Genomic DNA, 23,847 nt, shown 5'->3' with positions numbered 1-23,847 from the left:
GCAATTTCTGTGAGAACACTCGACATCTCTTACATGAAGCAAAAAAAAAAAAAAAATCTTCATATAACCAGCATCTTTTGAAGGGTGTTTGTTTCATTTTGTCTAAACTGTGCTGTACAGGTCTTGATTAGAATAGTTCCTGCCTCTTTGCATCCTTGGAAAAGTTACAATACATTGTCAATGGACTTTCCTATGAAAATAAAAATCTCTCTCTCTCTCTCTCTCTCTCTCTCTCTCTCTCTCTCTCTCTCTCTCTCTCTCTCTCTCTCTCTCTCTCTCTCTCTCTCTCTCTCTCTCTCTCTCTCATATATGTAGTACTGACCTTGCACTCTTTACAAGTATTTATATACAATACTTGTCGACTTTATTTCCTTTGTAAATACTAATCTGCCTCATGATCACAATTTTCTTATCCTCTGGTTTTTTACTAATTTAAAACCCAGTTAACTATACTTAAGTATGACATTATTCCTTATCTAATTCAGTGTACTAAACAAGTTTTTCCTGTAACCCCACAATGTCCATTATGTACAATGCATGTTTGTAATATGCTGTAACCTATGTTAAAGGAAAGGTTGACGAGGCTTGTGGACTGCACAAAAAAAAGGGTCCACCCTATTCATTACTGGTTTCTCTCCAGATCATTTTGACCTGTCAAAATCAATTGGCATATCTTGTAAACTCAGACTAAGGTTTGGCCATTTGTCAGAAGTGTCTTAGGGAGAGCTGGGCTTCGTTCTGTTATTTATGTCTTTCTTCCAGTAGGTTTACTCTTACTGATTATAACCTTTGCTTTAGATTTATCACCAACTGTAAATATTACATTTACCTAAAACCACTGTTCCTTTAAAGAGTTCTCTGCTGATATATACTGTAGCGTGTTTTGGAATGTTTTGCAGTTTTATATTTTACTATAATGCATCATTGTGTTAGTTTTAAGATATTCAAATAAAGTGACGTCCATGGCTTAATGCTATTCACGAAGCCATGCAGTTTGGATAAATGCCTACGTGATCACCTTTTTCCCTTCAAAACCTAATAACTTGATGGATGATATGGATGATAAAGGACTGCAGCAGATGTAACGGTATTTGTTCCTGGAAACGATGGTTAGGCACCAGTGTGTAAAGTAGTTTACATGAAGTAATTTTGGTTTACACTGATTGAACAGAGGTAAATGCACATAGGTTACACATGACAAGACAGAACACTAAACAGTGCAAACACATAGTGATTGAAACACATTTTTGAAGATAGTGGGTAGATTATTTCTCTTTGGGTTAAACAGTTCCTTGTGTTTTCCTCTGTGGTCTACCCTAAGCTGGTCACTTGCCATGTCCCTAATGCAATTAACTCCTTTATATTTTTTAGGTTCCCATCCTACTGCAAATATTAGGATGGATAGCATTATCACTGTGAGAGAAATTTAAACATAAAGTAAAATTTCCTATTCTGTAATTACTATTTCACAGGCTATAATTTGCTTTGACGAGCAAAAGATTTCTTTATACTATATATATACGCTTTTTGCTTTTTAGCTGTTATTAGCTTGTGTCTTGAGCTAGTATTCCAGCTACTATATTTTGAGATGACTTTGCTTTTACAAATAAAAATCAGTATTGTTCTTTTCAAAGCAAATAACCTGATCCTCAATTTGGGGATGTCAATTTTAACTTGTTTTTTTTCTAAAAATGTCATTCTGAAAGTAGTCTTCACCAAAATTAACACAGACAACCAGAATTGGCATATTATACTCATTAAACCAAGAAGAAAATTGGAGAAATTTTAGTATTAGATGGGGAATTGGCAATTTTTTTCCTTTGAGGGTAATAAATTTTTAAAAATTTTACTGATTAGTAGTAATTGAATTTTTGCACTTCTGTAATTTTATGCTTTTGAAAATACCATTTTTATGGAAGCTTAATTCAGTTTCATATTCTCAAGATAGTGTGCCTTAGTATTTGGAATTGTGGATTAACTGATGGTATGAAATGAAAAGATATTTCCAGGAGATTATGATTCATTTTTTATGATAAGGTTCTTTGCTGGGTCACTAAATTTAAGCTCTGCACTTTGTTACATTTTTGTTTGCAGCTGTCATAAGATTATGATAGCATCATTGGCAAATATCTGTTGTTCAAAATGGAAATGTAAGCTCATGTTTAGTCACTCAGTTATATCAGATGTTTTAAGAACTTCATCATAAAGCCTGATATCTCTTGCTATGTTAGTAAGGGGCTTTGCAAAAATTTAAAAACTTTATTTAAGGTACATTGTCCTGAGTATGTTCTGAAACACATTCCACTATGATTACCACATTCATTTGATACTAAGTGCTACCTGGTAGAAAATAAGTTTTACTATTTTGAAGAAATTTATCGAACAATTTAAAGGACAAGTAGTAGTGCAGTATTTAAATTTCAGTTACCAAAGCTGAAATTTCCCTTGAACTATTGTGCATGTCTAATGCTTGCTACATTCAAATCTTTCATGTACTAGTAATTATCTGGTTCATCTTCTTGAATTACTCATCCAAGCTCTTTTGATAACACAAATTTCAAGTAATTTTGATGCTTTGCACTCTAGCATTTACTAAGACGTTACAGTACAATAGTTGTTCTGCTGAGCTGCATGCAAGCAGTTGGAAAATCCAAGAAATGAGTAGTCAAAATAGCTTGGCATTTCTTCATGTGATTGATGCTTTGTTAAATCTTGGTACAGTATATTGTACATATTGCATACTTCCTGCCCTAGTACAATTCAGAGATGTTTTTACCATTTAATAGTAATTTTTCATCAGATATACTATCAAATCAGTTAACCTTGTATAAGAGAGAAGGAAGAAGGGGGAGAGAGCGAGAGAGACAGACAGATAGACAGAGTGAAAGGAAATGAAAGTGGGAGAGTACATATTAGAATGAAGATAAAAAAAGAAAAAAACATTCCCTGGGTTGTACACACATTTTTGCAGGTACTACTGGCATTCCTTCCTAGCAGACACCTAAATTTGAGGCTTCCTATGATCATTCTCTTTTTTAATACAATTCACTCTTGTAATGGATTTTCAGATACGGTATTTCTTGTCAGTAGGTAGTCATCACCACTTGCTCAGGATTTCTTCTGCACTTCTGATGTTAATGGTTTTTATAATAAACTGGGAAACTTCAAAGAGATTCAAGATGAATCTCACTGGAAACATCCAAGTTTGTTTATAATTTCTGTTTCATCACTTTTAATTAGTTATGGGTTACTGCAGCTATGCATGTGGCTCTCTCTAACTGCAACTGAAATTATGTTTTATTTTCTATTTCACATTATCAGTGCTAGTTTTTTGAATGCTCAATGCTTGTGTGGCTGCAGTGTTCCCATTTGCAATACTCTGTCCCTTTTCTTTGCATGTTTGCCTATGCACTGCCTGCCAGCTCTTATTCTGCCAGTACTTCCAGCTCTTATTCTGCCAGTACTTTCAGGATAAAAAAAAAATGCAATTTTTTTTTTATTGAATTGAGTGATTGTAGGGTTCAGTTTAGTCTGACACTGATTGTTAGATGTATAATTATTTTTGAACAAATAATGAACATAATTTATAGTTACGAGTACCATTATTCTGAATCTTATATTTTGATTTTGATACTTCAGGGTGGACGGGTGTGTTGTCGTTACCACAGCAGCTGCGTGGGTGGTGGGTACTGGCCTACCACTCCATTTGCCTTCCATGGTGCTTCGTGGGTTGGAAATATTACACCTACTACTGTGGGGAGTGCTAATGTACTTGGTAGTTCCCATTCTTCACTGTTTCACAGCTTTGTGGCAGCTATTACTAAGACTACCACAGATGTGGATGGGACCGGTAACAATATCTCTAAAACGTTTACTAAGAAGTTCAAGAGGAATAAACAGTACCACCCCAGTCCTGCCAACGCCCCGCCGACCACCAGACCTGCCCCACATTCTTATGCCTCCTTGGTGGTGGGCACTAAAAACCATGTGGGTAGTGCTCTCCTCTCCTATGATGTGCCTCAGACATTTGCCCCACTGGGGACAATTAGTGATAGTGACATTGCAAAGACTACTGGGTTGCCAACCGGTTGGCAGTATAGACAGTTATATCGAAATCCTAACTCAAGGATCCGATCTCGTAAAGCACAATTATTCAGGGAGCGCCGAGAGAGGCAGAAAAAAAGTGAGCCATAAGCTTAGTAGGGCACAAGACAGTTCGTGCCTCATTTTATCCCTTGAAGCCACATCCTCCACCTGAGGTTGGCTTTGCCCCGCCACACCACGACTCACTCTGCAATAAGAGGTAGTATAATTATCCTGGGTCTTTTGCTCACTTCATGCAGGCATCGTGAGGAAGCATCATCCTTAGGAGAGCCAACTCTCAAGTTTATTGTTCAACTTGAATGCCCATCCACAAGAATGGAAACCTGGTACATTACTGCTTAAGAAAAGGAAGTGGTCATTCACATCATCTAGTATGCGGAGGCAGCAACATGGGTAACTCATTCACCATGGTAGCCACTGCTCCCCTATTTGTGCAGCAGCTCTTCTTGAGAATTTGCATTGGCCTTCCTGCCTTCAGCAGCAGCAGCAGCAGCTACTGCAAATTGCAGACTTCATCATGAGGTCTACTATACCCTAGTTTGCCTCAGCTGTAGCCTCATATGCCTCTGCCTGTTAAGCGCTAGTCTTCCTCAAGTCGTGGTTAGTGTTGCGGTGGTCCCTGGGGAAATGAAGAAGCACCCATTCAGTGTTCCTTGGTACTTTGGTCTGTAGTGTATCCTGCAAGTCAGCAACCAAGGATCACTGCTCAGGATAGTATAAAGCGGGTGCTCGGAGGTATGGTTGTGTTGTACATATCATGTAAATAGTGTTTAGGCTCACTAGGCCAATCATTATTTTGGTGATTCAAAGTGGATGTTGCCATAGCCCAGACTGCCATAAATTGATGCAAAGACTGTTCAACTATTTTATCTCTGGTCATTCCATACGCCTGCTAGTCATGTTTGTCTCGTCCTGATTTTGTTGCATAAGGTACTGTCATATTGTGCATTTATAAAATACAGGAATATACATTCCTTTGTCGCATAAATGAAAATTTTGAGATATTACGAAAAATATTGTCTTGCACTACATTTATATTATCAAGTCTCTAGTCATTCCTAATCAATATCCTTTAATATTTGCTGACTAAACTGCCCACTGAATGATTGGATTATTTCAGTACAGTATTGTTATCAAACACATCATATGTATGAAAATATGTTTTTGTTAAATCTATACAGTTGACATAGAAGTCATGATGAGTACTATACTGGAGGGTTTTGCATGTTGACATCTATCTCGGCCCACATTCAGCAACCTTCTGACATAGAGAGAGAGAGAGAATGGGCCTTTTAAGGGGAGAACACATTAGCACAGTGTCAGTTCAAATGCTTTCTTGGCTGCTTTATCATTTTGTGCAATTACAGTACTGTACCCTGTTTTACGACATTGAAGTGTTGGAGGCGTTTGCCTCATCACTTCTGTTCATTATTTTTTTTCTTTGTTAGAGCATTCATTATTTATAAAACAGTAACGATTGTAAATTTTAAAAGTTAGTTAAAATAATGTAAAAATTCTGAAACACAGTTCAGAAAAGTAGCTGTTACTAGCTTATCTGACGCCTAAGTAAAGTAGCTAATGTTTTAGAGAAAATTTTTAGCCTATTTCAAGTTTAAAAGTATCACTGCTAAAAATGTATTATCAAAAGTTTAAGGGATGGGTTAGCCTGTTAATTGGGCAAAAGGCAGTTGATTCATTCAAGAACCGTATAGTCAGCCATGTTCGGTCTTTCATCCCGAGCATCGGGATGCCATATCAGTATGCTAAGGAATCACTCTATTGGTTATTCATTATTGGCAAGCATAGAGTACATACAATACAAGTTACTGTATAATGATTAAAAATCTAAACTACATATATAAAAGTGCTGTAAAGATGCATGGCATATTGTCTTAATTTCTTCGACCAACAACACCACGATCTATACACTTGGGGGGCCACAATCTATAGCATAGGAACTTATGTAGATGTGGCGATAAATAATAAGGAAACGAAATTAACAGACAACATCTTGGTGTCAATTAGTCTTATTATTCCTGCTGAATACTCCCCAGGGGATTCTCGTTATATATAAAGCCAGAATATTAAGAAATCAGGTCGTGTCAACTCTTAATGTCACAACTGTGTAAGAAGTGCATAAGAGCATAGAATTGAGCTGTTACATTTTAAGCATAACTGTAGGTCAGTAATATCATCTGCAACTGTGATTTTAATTCATGTTTTATCAGTTTTGTCCATTTAGATACACACTCCTATTTTTTTCTTAAGTGTTGACAACAGAAAATGTTTAAAGATTTTTTTATAGATATTTTTACTGGTAATTAAAGAATTGCAATCTCGACCTTTAAGAGCTGGAAAAAGTACAGTACGTGTTGTGGTTTCAGTGAGTTAAGTAGTAGTGCCATTTATAAATTGCTGAATGATTTTTTTTTAAATTGAGGCATTATTAAGGAGAAGCAAAAAATGCAAGTGTTACCAAATATATGTATAGTCGTCATCAAAGAAATTTATAATAGCTTTGGTTGATAATACAGAGTTTAAGAGATGTTCCTATGTTTTTTAATATTGTAAAATACGTGTAAAGATATTTATAGAAAAATATAGAAAAGGTTAAATTATACTGAAGTTTTGTAGTTTTTCCACCTCAGGTCTTGATGACACTTATTTTCAAATAATAAATTTCAATAAAATAATTATCATTGGTTGTTTTCGAACATTACACCCAATCTAGTTTTGCTGATGCTAAAATAAAAAGCAGAAGCAAAAACTTCTTGGAAATCTGCAAATGCTGAAAAGTACAAAGGCTTGCTATGCTGGCTTACATGTATTGAATAAGAAATGAGCCTTGCCCAAAGAAATTCAAAATTGTGCAATTCATTGTCTTGGTCACTTACAACTGGAAGCTGATGGGAAGGTTAATGAGGCATAATACAAACTGGAAGAATTTATGCAGTTTATTGCCAATTTTGTTTGTCAAGTGGTTGGAAATCAGTACTACATATATGAAACCTTAAGTTTGTACATTTTTCTTCTCATTCAAGCTAGTACATAGTGCTCAAGATTAAAAAGATCTTTTAATAAAAACTTTTCTTTAGGTTCTTAACCAAAATGCCATAATAAATAATTTACTGAAATTTAATTCTCATTCTTGTTCATGAATAACCTTTAGCTTAATCAGTGGTTAAAAAAAATTCTCAAGTTGGCCCTTTATTGTCTCTTGAGGTTTCGAGAGAACTAGATCACTTTCCAGTTCACAGTCAACATGAAACGATGCCCCTGACAACTCTACAATGTTCTTCAGTTCAGGCACTTGGAAGTAAAGTGTTAAGTCAGTGATGGTCAGTAATCAGGTAAGTAAATATTAAATGGTTAAAAATGATTAAGTTTTACCTGGCTGTCAAACCAGGACACTCCTAAATCACTACATCATTACTGTATCCATTTCTAAATGCCCTCCGGGTACTTCAGTGCTGTATTTAGTTGGAGTCCATGTAATTTTCCATTGAGAAGTGGAATGTGGTGCAGTTTCTCAGGAAAGGGAAATAGTGAAATAGAAATGCCAATGAATTCAGGCATAAATGTTTCTCCTGCAAAATTGGCTACAACCTTTAAAAGCAGAAATGTTGGTGATGATATTCTGGCTCCACAAGGTATGAAAAAATAATACAATGGAATTTACTGTACAGTACTGTCAAAATACATTACGTGGTGATCCACTGTGTTAAGGTTGAGCAATCTTACTGTAATATAGGACATACCTAAACTATAAAAAAAATTACCAATACAATTGAAGGTTCTGTAATGGGGTATGATCAGAAAATTAGTACAGCCTTCGAAAATTAAAATATGTACTAGGACTACAATAATTAAGACGGTATGAACAGAAAATTAATAAAGCCTTAGAATGTATGAAAAAGAAAATGTTCTCGATTGGGGACAAAAGGAAATCCAAGGATTTCTTTAGAAACATTATTCTTCCAACATTAGTACCTAACTAACAATGTATGAAGTACATTGCGAATATGCATCCAGGAGGGTCAGTAACAACTTTTAAATTGTTACACAAGTTAAAGAACAAATTGCAACTTAATGAAGGTGGTAAAATCTTTACAGCTAATATTGACAAAAGTTATTTACTCCTTAAGATTATCAATTGCACCCCCTTTGTTGTCTCGTTTCATTGTAATGTCTGTCTAGTCCCACAAATATTGTTGGTATATATACAAGGTCATTAAAATACACAAAATATTACAGCATAAAGCTTGACAATAAGTGAATCCATGTACAGTACATATGAACTTGAAAATGGTATGGTAGGCCAACTGAGAGTAATAGGTACAAATTGTCGTCTTAATATTGCCTGCCAAAATGCTTGGGGACATGAGAGTTTTACATGTCCATGGGCCATATGTGTATGTAATCAAACATGGAAATTACTAAGCAATTTGAGGAAGGAGTACAGTGGTCGGAAAATGGACTATGATGCTTTGAGAAGGTGATGATAAAGGGTGAGGAGCAAGTCATCAGAGTAGTAGATAGGTAAGTAGCAAAGTAAAAAGTACAAAGAAGGTCCAGAAAACAATGGAGAAAAGACTCGAGACAGTTGACTACAAAGCGAAACCTGCCATAAAAGATAATGATGATAATGTCATGTCACAATGTCCTACCAAAAAACTGTTTTTAATGCCTTGTTCTCAATGAACGAAGCTTAAGGTTCTAATTATAAAAAAAATAATGTAATAAAAGCCCCACCTGTTGTTCCATATAGGGATCTGGGGATTCCATAATATGAATTTAAATGGTTCTCTAAAGTATCTCTGAGGTGATTCCATTATAATTGCCTAATTCACTGGTAGTATAGAGCATATGTACTGATAAGGGATCAACTCATCTAACAGTGGAAGGCGCAGAACCTTTACAGGCAAAGGAAATGCAGTACGTAGGCCTACATCGTTATTAAACACTGGAGAGGCTTGACACCACTTCAAATCTCTGATGTCAAACGTTTTATTCTGATGATATAAAAACTACAGATTATGGCATTCTTATGATATAAAAACTACAGATTAGTCTTTTTCAATATAATGCTGTTATTGAAAACCTAAGTTGCTGGGTAGCACTTAAACCATAGGGAAAAAATGGGTTAACCATTCTTCACGAATACACTAGCTACTAGGTATATATCATCATAATTCAGTGGACTGCTTAAACTATATCTAAACAATGATCGTACAGTATTAAGATACTGAGGCCAAGACAGCCTTAGTATGAGATTGATTATGTGTACTAGACCTAAGTAAATGTTGTGGTTGTAACAGAGGATGGCACTCAATTTGCATCCATGACTGTACATTTCAATCTCAGTTTAGTTTCCCATGTAATATCGTTTTCTCTTATCCACTTTTCCATTTTGTTTTCTTTATTAAATTAGGTGATATAAAGTTTAACATATTTCATAGAGAAACAACTTTGTTCTATAACAGAAAGGGAAATAAAGACATATTTACACGAATGAAATGAAAATGCTCAAATTCAGATACAAAATTAACGAATAAAGAATCACATATTTTACATTTGGATAAATCTGCGTATACTATTCAGCACTAAACAGATCTATAGAAATCAATTTCTTATCATGTACTTCATTCAGAAAACCAATACATGAATAAATATCTATTTAATTATGGTGAAAAAATTAACCGAAGAACGTCAGCTAAGCTGACAAAAACATGTCTCTCAATGTTCATTTACGTTGTTCAGCTCAAACTTTACTTTGCGAACAGTTTCTCCATTAATTTTCAATATTGCTGTTATAGCTTTAGCTTTAGCAGCAAAGGATACTATATAAACCACAGGAATATGACACTTTCGTACGATGGCGTTAACAAAAAAACGATAATTTTGAGGCAGTGGTACGATACATTGACCAGAAAATTCTGGTAAGTTCTAATTGAAGTCTTCAGACTCTTGACTAATGACTACAGACAGAGTGGTTTCAGACACAGTGGGAAGAGGAGGTATTTTTTAACTAGTGCTCGTGCTGATGACCGGCTTTTTCAGGTAAGGAAAATGACATTTCAAGCGCCATTTTCTTAGTTTTTTGGAATATTATTTGTCTTAAGAAGACGTTAGAGGTTTTTGATGATCATGATCTATGTTAGAAACGAATATGGAAAGAAAGGAATATTTCTGTGACGAAGGGAAGAAATTCTTTGTTTTTCTTTTTTAAATGGTTTGTGAAGACATTTTCTTTTTTTAATGGACTAACCATTTCTTGTAAACATTTTGGTGTTGTTTAAGGAAATTGGGGTCGAAGATTTATGTTAAGACAGTTTTCTTAAGGAATGCTTTAAACCGGAGACTTATATTATAGGGTCTCTGCCTTAATTAGGCCTAACAACAACACATCCTGGTTCTTGTCATAGTTTTTGATGGTTTCAATTTGAGGTGGTGAACCTGTATTAGGCCTATTGGTGAGCTGCAGGTGGTTTTAGCTGTTAATTTTTAAGTAAGAAATAGGGAAATTTTAAAGAGAACTTTATCAACTCTCTGAAATAGTCTAGTCTGTGAAAGGATAGGAGTGAATGCCAGAGCTATGCGAGTTTATTTGTGAATTACCTTGTGGTTATGGGGCACGTAAGTCGTGTCTTTGAAGGGTAGATTTATTTTACGCTTCCCAAATATGTTTTTCTTACTTAGCAACTATCATGAAGTTGCGTTTTTTTTTTTTTTTTTTTTTTTTTTTTTTTTTTTTTTTTTTTCTTTTTCTTTTTTGGTAAGCTTAACCGCTTCATACACACGAATCGCTGTTCTTGGGTTATTTTAAAACAAAGTGCTTTCAGTAGAAGTCCGATCTTTAGCCGGTTTATTAAAAGCTGTAGGTACCAGCCACCACAACCGATCAGCCAGAATATGATTTAGGTATTTGAGGGAGGCCATATGGGTTTATATGTTGAATCTTTCAAGCATATTTTGTACTTCCCCCTACAATAGTTTTTTTTTAATTATTTTTATTTATTTATTTATTTTATTTTATTTTATTTATTTATTTTTTTTTTTAGGTATCTAGTTACCACAGTCACTGTCTTGGTTGATACTGTAAAAGTGTCAGCGAATAGTTTGGTTTATAAACAGAAATTTTATTCTGTGAAATTACGCGATATTAAAAAAAAAATAGTAACCACTGAAGTTCAAATTTGTAATTTAGAGCATTATAAATGCAATGCCCATTTTATTAACATGTCAGGGGAAAAATTTAATTTCAAATGCAAATTAAGGTTAGGATCCAACGAATGGAATAAGTGACACTTGACTGAGGTTCTGCTAAAGGTTGCTTTACTTACAAGTGCAACTTTGAAGTTTACTTCCTGCCCGAGTGTTAGGATTGACAGCCTAAATTTTATCGAATCCAAACCATTAAAACAGCATTGTTAAGTTGCACATTGAGTGAAATATTTTTAAAATGTAATTGTACTTCACTTGGTTTTATTTATTTTTTTTTTCATTATTGGTTAAAAGTTCATTTAGGGTGATTTACCTATGCAACATTCTGGCTTTATGTTCAGATACCTCCCTGTATTTTTTGTCCCCTCTGTTGATCTTATGAGGCCTGTTGTATTTAACAACGGTCACTTTCCATTCCACCCAACAGGATTTCAACAGCTTTGGTTTATGTCTGTACAGTAAGCCTACTTGACGCCCACATAGTATACATTTGTATGCTTGACATTTGATTGGTTAAAAAAATTCGCATTCCCTCCAAGACTGCATCATGGTTAAAGATTTAAGCATAACTTTAATTCATTCGTGCATAACGCGTGTTGGAAATCATGGTGGTGATAGGAAGGTGGACTGAGTAACCATGTGTAGGCCTATGTCTAAAACTTATGTCCTCGTGATTTTGTCTTGAACATATGCAGAATGTTCATTAACTTAAATTAATTCCCATTATCGTAACTTGGGTATTCTAAATTGCTGGTCATACCATGCAAAAAACTTCATATCTAAAACCAGGTTGTTACTCGGAGACGTAGTTTTCAGGGATTACGTGAGAAAATTGGGCGTTTTTAGCCTAGTTACCTATTAATATTTTTACTAGTTTTCTTTTAGCGCGAGGAAAAATGGTGACGTCCTTTTATCCCAAACTAAAGTATCTGCAAAAATTCAATAGCTTTGGAAAGAAAGATGGGACAGTTCTCTTCATAATGTAAGAAACGTAATTACTGCCTTAGATTTATTTATGTAAGCAGAATGATAAAAAAAAACCTGCCAATAGAAAATAAAATAACGGGCAAAACGAGAGGTTAAAAATTCCTTACTAACATAACCTCATGTATGCAAATAAAACTACACAGTCAAGATGTATGTTGTAACAAGGATTTTAAATCTTGCTGTAAGTCATACCTTTTGAACTGAATTATAGGTCATTAGAAATAATACATTCGAAATTTTATTTTATACATAACGCAATTTTTTCCTCGGGTGTTCTAAGATCAGGGCTAAGTAGTAGTTATTATTGTTGCTAACTTACTATTATAAAATCATTACTGATGTGCGCTTACAATGTGTTTTTCTGTCCCCTTACAGGTACTTCGTATCTAACCGTCCAATTTGCCATCCGCATTTCCTCCAAACTTTCACCTTATTCCAGAACAACCATCTCAGGTGAGTGTTAATTTAGATTGAGATTGACTTATGGGGCTGGTTGATGTCTTATTAGTAATTTAGATAAAGGTTTTGATTTGTAAGATAATTCTTTTAAGGTCGTGGTACCCGTTGACTAGATATGTTGCCACTTAGTGTTAGATGAGGTTGACTTGAGTACCTTACAGAAGCCTGGACATATATAGGCATTTGAAATTGCAAGGGCTTGTTATAGGGGCGTATGGTATATGTAGGTTATTGTGGGCCATTGGCCCGTCTACGTGAGACATCATATCCGCGAATCCTCAAATTTCTCACGGGAGCGAAGGAAACTCGTACCGAACTTCAAGACTTTATTCCTCCTTCTCAAACAATTCAAATTTCAAACAGATCAGGGAGATACCAACAGGTTCCACAGTTCTTTTTGACAAATCTCAGTTCACTCAAAATTCACAGAAATGGTACAGACAAAGGTACATAGACAAATTGGTACAACAATTTACAGTCTTTATATAAAAATAGCAATAAACTCTGAAAAAGGAAGGGCATAAATACGACACAGCACAGGGTGTGGGTGAAAAGGAACAGGGAATGGGCAATTTTCAAAGGCGTCATCTCAACAAAGGGGAAACCAACATTCGTTTTACGACAAAACCACAATTTACTTGACCAAACACACACTACAATCGTCATACAAGAATGTTTTAGATTTAGTAATGAAAATACGTAATTTTCAAATACATATATCCAATGTAAACAAATAGGGAGCGTTCTTTTGGATGCTACAACGTACATTTAAACAAAACGTAAACACAAATCAAGAGCATTCTCTTGGACAACAAACATACATTTAACAGTATACGTAGTTAAAATCGTTCTGAAATGGTCTTTGAATGCCAAACGATATATTCTTGGGTTAAAACATTCGAACTCAGCTTATTATTGAAAAATATTTCTCAACAGTACGATGGGGTCAAAATTTTTTTTATTATTATTATTACAATATCAGGATTATTTACGGCTTTGGAGAGAAACAGACAGACGTGTTTAAAAATGCTGTTGGGTTATAGTATGAAAGATTCATTATTATCGTTTTCATAAGCTTTTGTAGTCCATAATATACTTCCATCTTTACTTTTTGTTCAAACGAATGTCATACAAATACATAAATCATTCTAATTGACGTTTAACATAAGGATCGTTAGGGTTGGGGTTGAAGTTGGGATGGAAACGCAGAGGCCTTTTCATAAACTTATTGAAAATGTGTGTATTCAAAGGCCGTTGTATTTCATCAGGTTTATTTGTAAGAATCCCTATTTCTAGAATTACCAGAAGCGTGGCTTTCATTTCTGTCAAACTGAGTAGATTCAAGCAATACAAAAGCGCTGCAGTTATCGACTAAATATTTGTGGTTCTTTTCTTGTGCATTTAGGATATAAACATTTTTTTTTAAAGATATGTTGTTGCACTACCAGTTTTCATCTTGACCCAGTGTCTCCTCAAAGTTAAGCGCCACGGAAGGGTAATTTGAAGAAGGATCTAATTACAAAACTTTTGTATTCGTGCAATGTTCGTGTTGAGAGAGGTTAGTGGGTTTTTCATTTAAACGGGCTGTTTAGCTCTGACAAGTGCTGTCGTCTTAACTGTAGTTTAATAGCGGTGTGAAGAAACAAAATTGCTAGAAAAACACAATCGCCCAGAAAAATCCTGATCTTATAAATATTGAGGTAGGCGACTCGAATATTTGTTTACAAAATAAAGGCGTGAAATAAGTATTTTGGCTGGATCAGATGTGGTAATTTCACTTGGTTGTCCCATAGTGGGAGAGGTCAAGGTGTCTTTTTACTTGTGTTTCTGAACTATCACCTGGTTGACTAATCAAAGTGGTGGGGATTTGGGGGAAGGGGGGAGTGGTTTGCAGATCCATCAAACTTTTGCCTTACGTTAGTACTTTTACAATAAAATCGTTAGGGTAGGCAGATTTCTAGAGGTACCCTTGTTAGATTCATGTCAACAGTTTGATGAATGACAGTAGATTTCAGATTTTTTTTTTTTTATACAGGAAGCTAACTTTGAATAACAGCTTTACAACTCTTCACTAGAAGCTATAACCAGTAACCCTGATATGTACGAAAATCCATGAATTCTTGGGCCTTATATTACTGTTCTGATCGTTTATGGCCAGTAATCTATGTTGAGTCTTGTTGACAGCATCAAAAGGTGACAATACCTCAAGCCTGACTGATCATTAGTTTAGTGTTCACACCTAATAATATTGGTAGCTAGCTAATTGTGTATTAAAATCAGAAATCTAATTTTGATTTTTATTGAATATAAAATGAAATGTCCGGGAGACCATTTCATAAACCTGTTATTTTTACCTAGTAGCACTGTTAGCTCGCTAGTTAATGTGCATTATAATTAGAAACCCGATTCAGATTTTTATTAAATATATACAGTACAATGAAATTTATGCCCGGGGGGACTGAAAGATTCATTTCATATACCTGCTTTGCCAATATAGTTAGCCGCTCGTATGCAAATAAATTCTAGCATTAGCCGTCATCAGTCGTAATACTCCAGTAAAATTTAATTCGAGAAAACAATGTCATCAATCAAGTTAGAAATATAAAAGTTATTCAGCAGCTGTTCATTGTACATAAATACTCGGGCCATTTTTGCTTCATTTGCCAGTGATCAAAGTCAAAGCAACGTCGACACACACCTGCAGATTTTTGTATCATTTTTGTTTTATTCAATTTCAGATTAGACATGTAGTATATACTCTCTCTCTCTCTCTCTCTCTCTCTCTCTCTCTCTCTCTCTCTCTCTCTCTCTCTCTCTCTCCTGGTTGAATGAAAACATCAGAAATGTGGAATTTGTTTATTTCAGAAAATTGCTCCTTCAAATAACGCACGTCTAAATATTCTAATTCTTTAATTTTAATTAGGTGATTAGAAAGACCATTTAGTTAGTATATTTTATCTGGTACAGACACCATTGACAGGCTTGCCATGCTTTGTGGCTGCATGGAAGAAAGATTCGTACTTCCATAGACATTAACTGTTCAAAGAAAGTTAAGTAGAAGACAAGCAATGTTAGTTAGCAATTTCTTTGATAAGGAATTAGTGTTAATTTATCGTAAGTAACTTAGTTGTGTACATTGTCTGAAGGTAGAACTACAGAAGTTTTCCTTCAGAAGAGGTTAAGTTCTGTAGATTTTATTCTGTAGCAGTGTTAAATTACCCTTTTCACTTTTAAGAAATATAATTTCAAAATAGTTAATTGTTCAGAAGTGGTTTAGTCTTACGGGTTTACTTTCTGGCATCTTTGAATTAATTTTTTCCACTTCTCGAGATGTCATTTTTGTAAAATTGTCATTTCATTATTTTTTTAAAAAATTAAATCAAATTAATTTTGTAAAATTTTATGTCTACCTCATTGTTCATTTTTTTTGTATTTTTCATTAATTTTTTTGCAAAGTTAAATGTCATTAATTTTTTAAAATTAAATTTCAATTTTTTTAGATTAAATATTTCATTAATTTTTTAAAGTTTGAAATGGGGATAACTAGTCAAGACCCTTTTCTTGTGTATGAAATCTTCATATAGTTTCTAAAGTGCTCTTGAAAGGCTTCATGTCGTAGACAAGGAAAGGTTCTTTGGCTTAAGGATATCCTTATCTTGAATGAGCGTGATTGATCATATTTGTGTATTAGTTTGGTTAATTACTATTTTTCCGAAACTACAAATACCGTGGAAACTTGCAGACAGAACACTAGAGAGAAGAGGGGAGTCGCCGGGCACTGGAGAGGAGAGGAGAGGGGAGTCGCCGGGCACTGGAGAGGAGAGGAGAGGGGAGTCGCCGGGCACTGGAGAGGAGAGGAGAGGGGAGTCGCCGGGCACTGGAGAGGAGAGGGGAGGGGTCGCGGGCACTGGAAGGAGGAGGGGAGTCGCCGGGCATGGAGGAGGAAGGAGGGGAGGGGTCGCCGGGCACTGGAGAGGAGAGGGGAGTCGCCGGGCACTGGAGAGGAGAGGAGAGGGGAGTCGCCGGGCACTGGAGAGGGAGGGGGAGGGGTCGCCGGGCACTGGAGAGGAGAGGGGGAGGTCGGGGGAGGGGCAACTGGAGAAGGAGGAGGGGAGGAGCGCCGGGCACTGGAGAGGAGAGGGGAGTCGCCGGGCACTGGAGAGGAGAGGGGAGTCGCCGGGCACTGGAGAGGAGAGGGGAGCGCCGGGCACTGGAGAGGAGGGGGGAGTCGCCGGGACTGGAAGAAGAAAGAGGGGGAGTTTCGCCGGCGGCAGGGCACTGGATGAGAAGAGGGTGGCAGTCGCCGGGCAATGGAGAGGACGAGGGGAGTCCGGCGGGCAAGGAGAAGGGAGGAGGGGAGTCGCCGGGCACTGTGCGAGAGGAGCGGGGATGTGCCGGGCAATGGAGAGGAGGAGGGGAGTTCGGCGGGCACTGAGAGGAGAGGGCGAGTCGCAGGGCACTGGAGAGGAGAGGGGAGTCGCCGGGCACTGGAGAGGAGAGGGAGTTACGCCGGGCACTGGAGAGGAGAGGGGAGTCGCCGGGCACTGGAGAGAAGAGGAGAGTCGCCGGGCACTGGAGACAAGAATTGTGGAGGGTGAGGAAGCTACTCGTGGGTAGGTACAGGCGGATTAAAATATTAATGGCATGAAATACCGGATCCCATCTTTCCATTAAATCTGGCAGCTTTTTATAGTTTAAGCCCCTATTGATTGTATAACATCTATTCCTTCAATAAATAACTGAAGTACTATTGATATTTTAATTTCCTTTTAACCATTTCTCTATATACAGGATAATCCTATTCCATTCTGACTTCCACCAGTATGCAAGACCCATGTAAGTTTCTTCCTATACACTTGGGTAAATTGCGTAGCAGTTTAATATCTGGTGAATTTTTGGAATACGAGTGCAGAAACCCAAATGTTTAACCAAGGTCTCATTTCCACTTTCCTCCTGAAGGGAAACACTTAGTATTTCCACTTTCCTCCTGAAGGGAAATACTTAGTATTTCCACTTTCCTCCTGAAGGGAAATACTTAGTATTTCCACTTTCCTCCTGAAGGGACGTCTTCTTTGTCTGTTCTTCCACTTCCTCCTGAAGGGGCGTCCATAGTAGGCCTAGTTTCACTTTTCTCATAAAGGGACGTCCTTAGTATACGCCCCTTAGATTGTCTTTCACTTTTCCAAACATCAGTCGTCATTAATGACAACTTTCACTTTCTGCCACACGAATCCACAACTGAAACGAATTACTCACTAGTATTCATTAATGCTTGAATTACCTGGAATTAAGACTGCAATTTTGCAAGATTTTTTATAACCTATTGTAAGTACTTATCGCTGAAAGTGTGTAACAAGAAACTCACTGATCACTAGACTTCATACTAGTAGCTAGTTAAAGCAATACTTAAACAGGGTAACACATTTCGATTCAGTAATTTACTATCCTTAAATCTACAGATCAGACAAGTTTTCATTATTGCATCACACAAACATGAATACATATAAATTATTATTAATATTAGTGTCTGACTGCATAACTTATAACCTGGTCAAGAATAAACTGGCCATTAAACCCAATACTGATAAATAACAATGTTTAGTTAAATTGACTTGGGTATTTTTCCTTAAATGTTTCAAATAGTCAAAACCTAGGCTCACGTGTCTATACTAAAACTGTTACAACTGTTATTCCCCCTCTTGGTTTCAATTTTTGAAAAATATAATTGGCAAACTGCCAATAAAAGCTAACCAAACTTCACTTGCTGTTAAATCAAAGTTTGTGTTTTGTCATACATGGCGACAAAGTCAACAATCTGAAATATTTCAAAATACCACCACCTTGCAACAATAAGAGTACCTCCAGCATAACTATGTACATTTAGAAATCACAAACATTGATTGAAAGAGGCTGTAACGAAGGTAATGGACTCTGAAAGAACACACGTTATCTCTATTCAGACATTACCGAGGAACTAACATATTTCATTTTAAATGAAGGAAACTTACTTTTACTAAAAAGGGAGCATTTGCTGAAGAAATTAATTCCTTTTGAAATCAAACTTTGCACTTGGTTGGTTACCTTAACGGAATGTAGGACGTAAAACCTAATTTTTTTTTTTCTAAAACCCTAGCTTAACTCTTGTTCCCAGACCTGCTTATTGGTAGTAATATTTCTCCTGTCATTGTTTTCTGTTAACTATTTCGGTAAAATACAAGTTTTATTTTCCTTTCGGTAATTAATTTTATGGACTAACAAAACACTATTACTGTCCACAACAATCTTTACTCACCTTCCTTGCATAACTTACACCAATTCCCAAAATCACAGGATGACAGGGAGGAAACTGTTCTTACACACTAGAATAATTCAAAATAATTCAAATAGTTTTCGAATAGCGTAGCCCTGAAAAAAACAATGGTCATCAGTTTCATCTGCTAATACTGTCAGAACAGAGTTTTTAAGCAATATAAACTACGTTGAGAGCATTTAGATTCAAATCACAAGACCTAAGCTCTCGGGTGTTATCCTTTGTACTGTACAAAAACTATATTCTCAATTATTGATACGACTTTCTCTCCGTATTCTTTGAAAGTTTTTCCAAGTTATTCTTTCGCTCACCATGCGCAAGACAAGGAGTATTTAACACTTGGGCTTTGATGATCCCAAACTTCTGGTTTCACATCTTGCAGCAACTAGTCATATCCAAGGAATGCAAAAAGTGAACGACCTTTCGTTAATTCTAAAGAATAGTTCCGCACGGACTGCAAGGAACGTAACCGCGGATACGACATCTACTAGGGGTTGGGGCGTCCAATGTATTTCGCCGTGTTTAGTACTGGCCCCTGGGGGTTAATTACAGTCGTCCGAATAAATATTACTTTAAATTCTTGTTCAGTAAGTAAAATAACGTAGGAAAACGTCAACTGCCAAAGTCTACATTACCGCGGAATGAGGGCTTAGAATTCCCGGCCTTTCTACCAGTCTGAAAGGAATAACCTTTGGTTACACATTTTACCAATACTGCTTTACATTTTATGTTCTCAGCTAAATTTAAAACTTTAAAGACCGAGAGAGAGAGAGAGACCCTCTGGTACGCAAAGGAATGAATTTAGTTGCAAAGGATAATCAGGTGAGAAAATCTTTGGTATTAAGTCTCCTTACTGGCTGCTCCAAGCAATGTCACTGCTGAATTACCTTTAACAGAGACTGAGAACAAACTTTAGCTAAAATTCAACCATACTTTAAGCCATTTTGTGGGTCCTCTCGACCTAAGTATTTTATAAAAGGTCAACAAGACGAGTGAGTGACATTTATACATACTCATAAGCTCCTCGTAAGTGATTAGTCTTAAATGGAAAATGAACGAGAATGAGTGTCTTGTAAATTTTAAGAGTTTAGAAAGTTGGAGAGCTGGAAAGTTAAGAGGCAAAATGAAATTGAATGGAAGAAGACTGAAAGGCAGAGAGAAATGGATTAGGTAACTGAAATAGGATGTTGCAAACAATACCCAGATAATGGTAGAAAGGTATAAGTACACAAGCAACACCCGAGTGTCTCGTCACCCCTGAATACCAGAGCATTCCAGAGCACGAGATCAGGTATAGTCCTTGAGGAAGGAAAGTAGAGGCAAACACCTCAAACTGATTATTTATCCCCTGAAAAACTGTTCTCGCCTCTTTAACCTTCACAAAACAACACCTTCCATAGCTGGACTCAAAATTTCAAAATGGCCAAGGCCTATCTTATCTATCGAAACAATTTTCAGGACCTTATGTTATACCTGTTACCCCAACTATTCACTAATTCCACCCAAACAGTAAGTTAATGTGTCAACCTACGACAGTTAAGGCTTACTTAAAACAGTATAAAGCAGTGATGGCATATGGGCGAGTTATTCAACAAAATTAAGCCGTATCCACGGACTCTAACCTATGAGCTCTTTCGCCATTGACAGCGCAATCTATGGTCGTAAGAGGGATGTATAACAGTTTTCTAGGGTTTACGTTAACTTAAATACAGATCATATTCGTACAATCTATAACTAATACAGAGAGCTGACTGACAATACATAGTCGCACGCTGAAAAAGTCCAACTTTGTTTCTCGACATTGGTCTACACCACCAGTTTAGTATCCGTGCCCTGCCAGGATCACCGATGCTTGCAACAAGCAGCTACGGGTATGAAATAATCTTAAGACACCTTTGTGGCCAATTGTCCCTTGAACCAAACTACTAAGGTTTATTATGGAGTTCATTTACATATTTTTTTAATAGACGGCAAGGCATTCAGCCCCCAAGTACAGTGATGCTCGAATCTCATGCAACATGATTCCATAAGATTTCGTTCAAAATTCACTAACTGGCAACATAGGAAGCTCCATATTTATCTATTATTTCAATGCGGAAACGCGATTATTGCATACAATATGGACCATAATATGTTTCACAAGAGTGAAATCTGTCATATATGTCAAAACTGTAAGAAAATGTCACGTGTAGCAAATTTCAGAAAAAACTCTTCGAAACATTTTCCAAAACTTTCGTTCACACACCGCTGAAGCATTTGACCAAAATGAAGTCGTCATCAAGCATCAGTTCAAATGTTAAATAAAATAAAAACGAAAAACAAATGGTCATAACATTCATAATGCTTCCAAAGTCAACATAAAATTTAAAATAGTCCTATTAGATTGCTTTTACATCTCAATGCTGAAAAATATGTAAATATGTATATACAAAAGTAGAATGCGCCCACCAATATCAACATGTGAGCGGAGCGTTTGTGACGTATCATTTGTGTCGGTGCAACAACCACCACCCGGTGTAACATAAGTAGGTCTACACTGAGTAGCGACAATGAAATTATCTTGAAGACACTTATTTTATGTGTACAGGAATATTTGGATTTTCATACAGAATTGATTGCTATGATTCTTCATATTTAAAAATTATGGCATACAAGTAAATATTCGCCCATGCAATTATTCTTTTGTCAAAGCCAAGATATTATTCTTAGGCCTAGGTGTTAGATTTCTTTACTTGACAATTAACAGTCACATCTCTCTATTAAAAATTTCTACACATTCTTGTTCTTCAAGTTACCTTATGAAAGGATAAATTATACACCAAAAGCGAGGAGAAGGACTTTTAAGAAAATAATATTTTAAACCAGTTGAAAAACAAGTGTTCCATACGCCTTGATATTAATACTTTTGATATTTCGATTAATAGTCATCTTCTCCATATAATCAAAATCATCATCTTATATTTCTCAAAGAACAGGTAATCTCTACAAATAAAAAAACTTAGTAACATTATATCTCATAAGGCTTAGATTATTCTTTTAGGCCTATAATTCATTTTGCAACATATAGGCAGCGTAAACGCAGCCTAAAACTTCAACATTCAAAGAAAATTGGTTGTAATTCATATTCCCGTTGTATTCGTCAAAAAAGAAAACAGATAATCTCTACAAATAAATTCATTAATAACAGATTATATCTCAGAAGGCTTGATTATTTTTTTAGGCCTATAAAACATTTTGCAACATACAGGCAGCTTAAACACAGCCGAAAGCTTCAACATTCAAAGAAAACTTGTTTTAATTCATATTCCTACGTTGAATATGTTGTTATGACTGTGAGCTTATTAGGTCTACTGTCAATGCAGCAGACGTAGTTATGTTGACCATTCCGAGGAGCATGTAAAGTGTGCTTTCATTGATGGCGGCCACAACTAACCTTATCACACCGCATTTTGAACTTAAAGCTGCGTAAAAAAAAGAAAAATCAGTTCAAATCACACAGATTACGAATGATACCAATGCATAAAAGGGATCATATTTATATAACCATAAGGAAAATAGGGCTAGCTGTGAATTTACAAACTTTTCGACATGTATGGCCATTAGAAAAAAAAAGAAAAAATATAACGCTACTTGGCAACATCACGTTGAGTCTGAGAATCTGGACGATACAAAAAGAATCATGTCGCATGAGATTTGAGCACCACTGTACTTTATGTGGACCCTTATCAACCCAAGACACAACCGTTTTATTAGGACCTGGTTAGACTTTTGGTGTTTTAACTGGTAGGCGAGTTTATAACTTCTCTGGGCCTCCTATTTGCTAATACATGCTATAGAGCCAAGGAAAATTGTAGGAGTAAAACTAATTCTCAGACCACTCAAATGAAACAAAAGCAAATCACTGATTACCAAACGTCCTGACACGATTGCCCGAAATTCACGATAAATTACAGTAAGGTATAGAGCACCCTATACCAGTCCAAGTAGCAAAAAATAGCACTCAGGATTTTATCCGCTGCCTATTTTAAAGACATGTACCAACTCGCCAAGAAGAAAAAAATCGCTTATGACAATTTCTTAGCATCAAACGTAACCATTAATTCGCCGGAAATAAAGCACTGATTAGCATAACCATTACCTTAGTCTCTGAACCCGAAACACTTCTATGTTCCTTCTTGGCACACGTTCCTCAATTCAAACACGACGGGCACAAACAATTACTCTAGTAAACGTTTCTCATAAGGCCAACACTCATTTCGATAATTTAGATATTTCACGGTGGCCATAAAGTTGCAAATCACGGCACTTGTGAAGTCCATAATTTAAAGTCTATATATAGGGCTATAAGACTAACACATGCGTGTGTTCTAAGTCAGTTCTTCAGTCTAACTGAAAACCTTCCCAAAGCCTTCAGCCAATCACAGGAGTTCGCGCAATTTCCTTCAAGCAAAATGTGTGAAAACGAGTTCTGATTGGCTGAGACGACGCACAGACCTCTGGAAAGGTAGTGACACTCCAAGAAGGTGCTACGTTAATTTAATGACCGTACTAAAAGGTTAACTAATTAAACTCTCTCTCTCTCTCTCTCTCTCTCTCTCTCTCTCTCTCGTGAAGACAGGGACGCTACAGGCAATATTCCTAGAAAATCCGGTTTGCCTTCATCGGCACGAGCAATAGAATAGGTACCTGTCTGTTGATCAACTGCTCTTGGTTTCAGCTAGGGTGCACATACAGAGAGAGAGAGAGAGAGAGAATTATACGTA

At 36.3% G+C, this 23,847-nt stretch overlaps 2 protein-coding genes and 2 long non-coding RNA genes across 10 annotated transcripts in view; 3 read left to right on the top strand and 1 right to left on the bottom strand.

Annotated features, from left to right (window-relative positions):
• Positions 1–6,806, top strand: part of LOC135207942 (protein kinase C-binding protein NELL2a-like) — a 314,191-nt gene extending 307,385 nt beyond the window's left edge. For 5 of the 7 annotated variants that reach the window (XM_064239916.1, XM_064239918.1, XM_064239915.1 and 2 more), the window contains one exon: positions 3,640–6,806. In XM_064239916.1, the coding sequence (XP_064095986.1) occupies positions 3,640–4,258 (619 nt within the window). In that variant the 3' untranslated portion in view covers positions 4,259–6,806. The remainder of the gene's footprint in view (positions 1–3,639) is intronic. The other 2 variants (XR_010313086.1, XR_010313085.1) reach the window with 2 other exon arrangements.
• A 3,294-nt stretch (positions 6,807–10,100) lies between these two features.
• Positions 10,101–16,666, top strand: LOC135207662 (uncharacterized). The gene is made up of 3 exons (XR_010313026.1): positions 10,101–10,164; positions 12,691–12,768; positions 16,517–16,666. It is a non-coding gene; the product is annotated as an uncharacterized LOC135207662 (long non-coding RNA).
• A 42-nt stretch (positions 16,667–16,708) lies between these two features.
• Positions 16,709–17,209, top strand: LOC135207782 (golgin subfamily A member 6-like protein 2). The gene has a single exon (XM_064239606.1). It carries the CDS (start codon positions 16,709–16,711, stop codon positions 17,207–17,209), a length of 501 nt encoding a protein of 166 aa, XP_064095676.1.
• Positions 17,210–17,253: 44 nt separating this feature from the next.
• LOC135207661 (uncharacterized) lies at positions 17,254–23,454 on the bottom strand. The gene is made up of 3 exons (XR_010313025.1): positions 23,223–23,454; positions 19,067–19,179; positions 17,254–18,012 (listed from the first exon to the last, which is right to left on the bottom strand). It is a non-coding gene; the product is annotated as an uncharacterized LOC135207661 (long non-coding RNA).
• Between the last annotated feature and the right edge of the window lie 393 nt (positions 23,455–23,847).

Source organism: Macrobrachium nipponense, chromosome 34 (assembly GCF_015104395.2).
Source record: "Macrobrachium nipponense isolate FS-2020 chromosome 34, ASM1510439v2, whole genome shotgun sequence".
Taxonomy (NCBI): Eukaryota; Metazoa; Arthropoda; class Malacostraca; order Decapoda; family Palaemonidae; genus Macrobrachium; species Macrobrachium nipponense.
The sequence above is the reverse complement of the archived record's forward strand: the minus strand, read 5'-3'. Positions and strand labels throughout refer to the sequence as shown.

What these genes read in the sequence shown, in the direction of transcription:
- LOC135207782 (XM_064239606.1), top strand. Translation starts at nt 16,709, where the DNA reads ATGGAGGAGGAAGGAGGGGAGGGGTCGCCGGGCACTGGAGAGGAGAGG.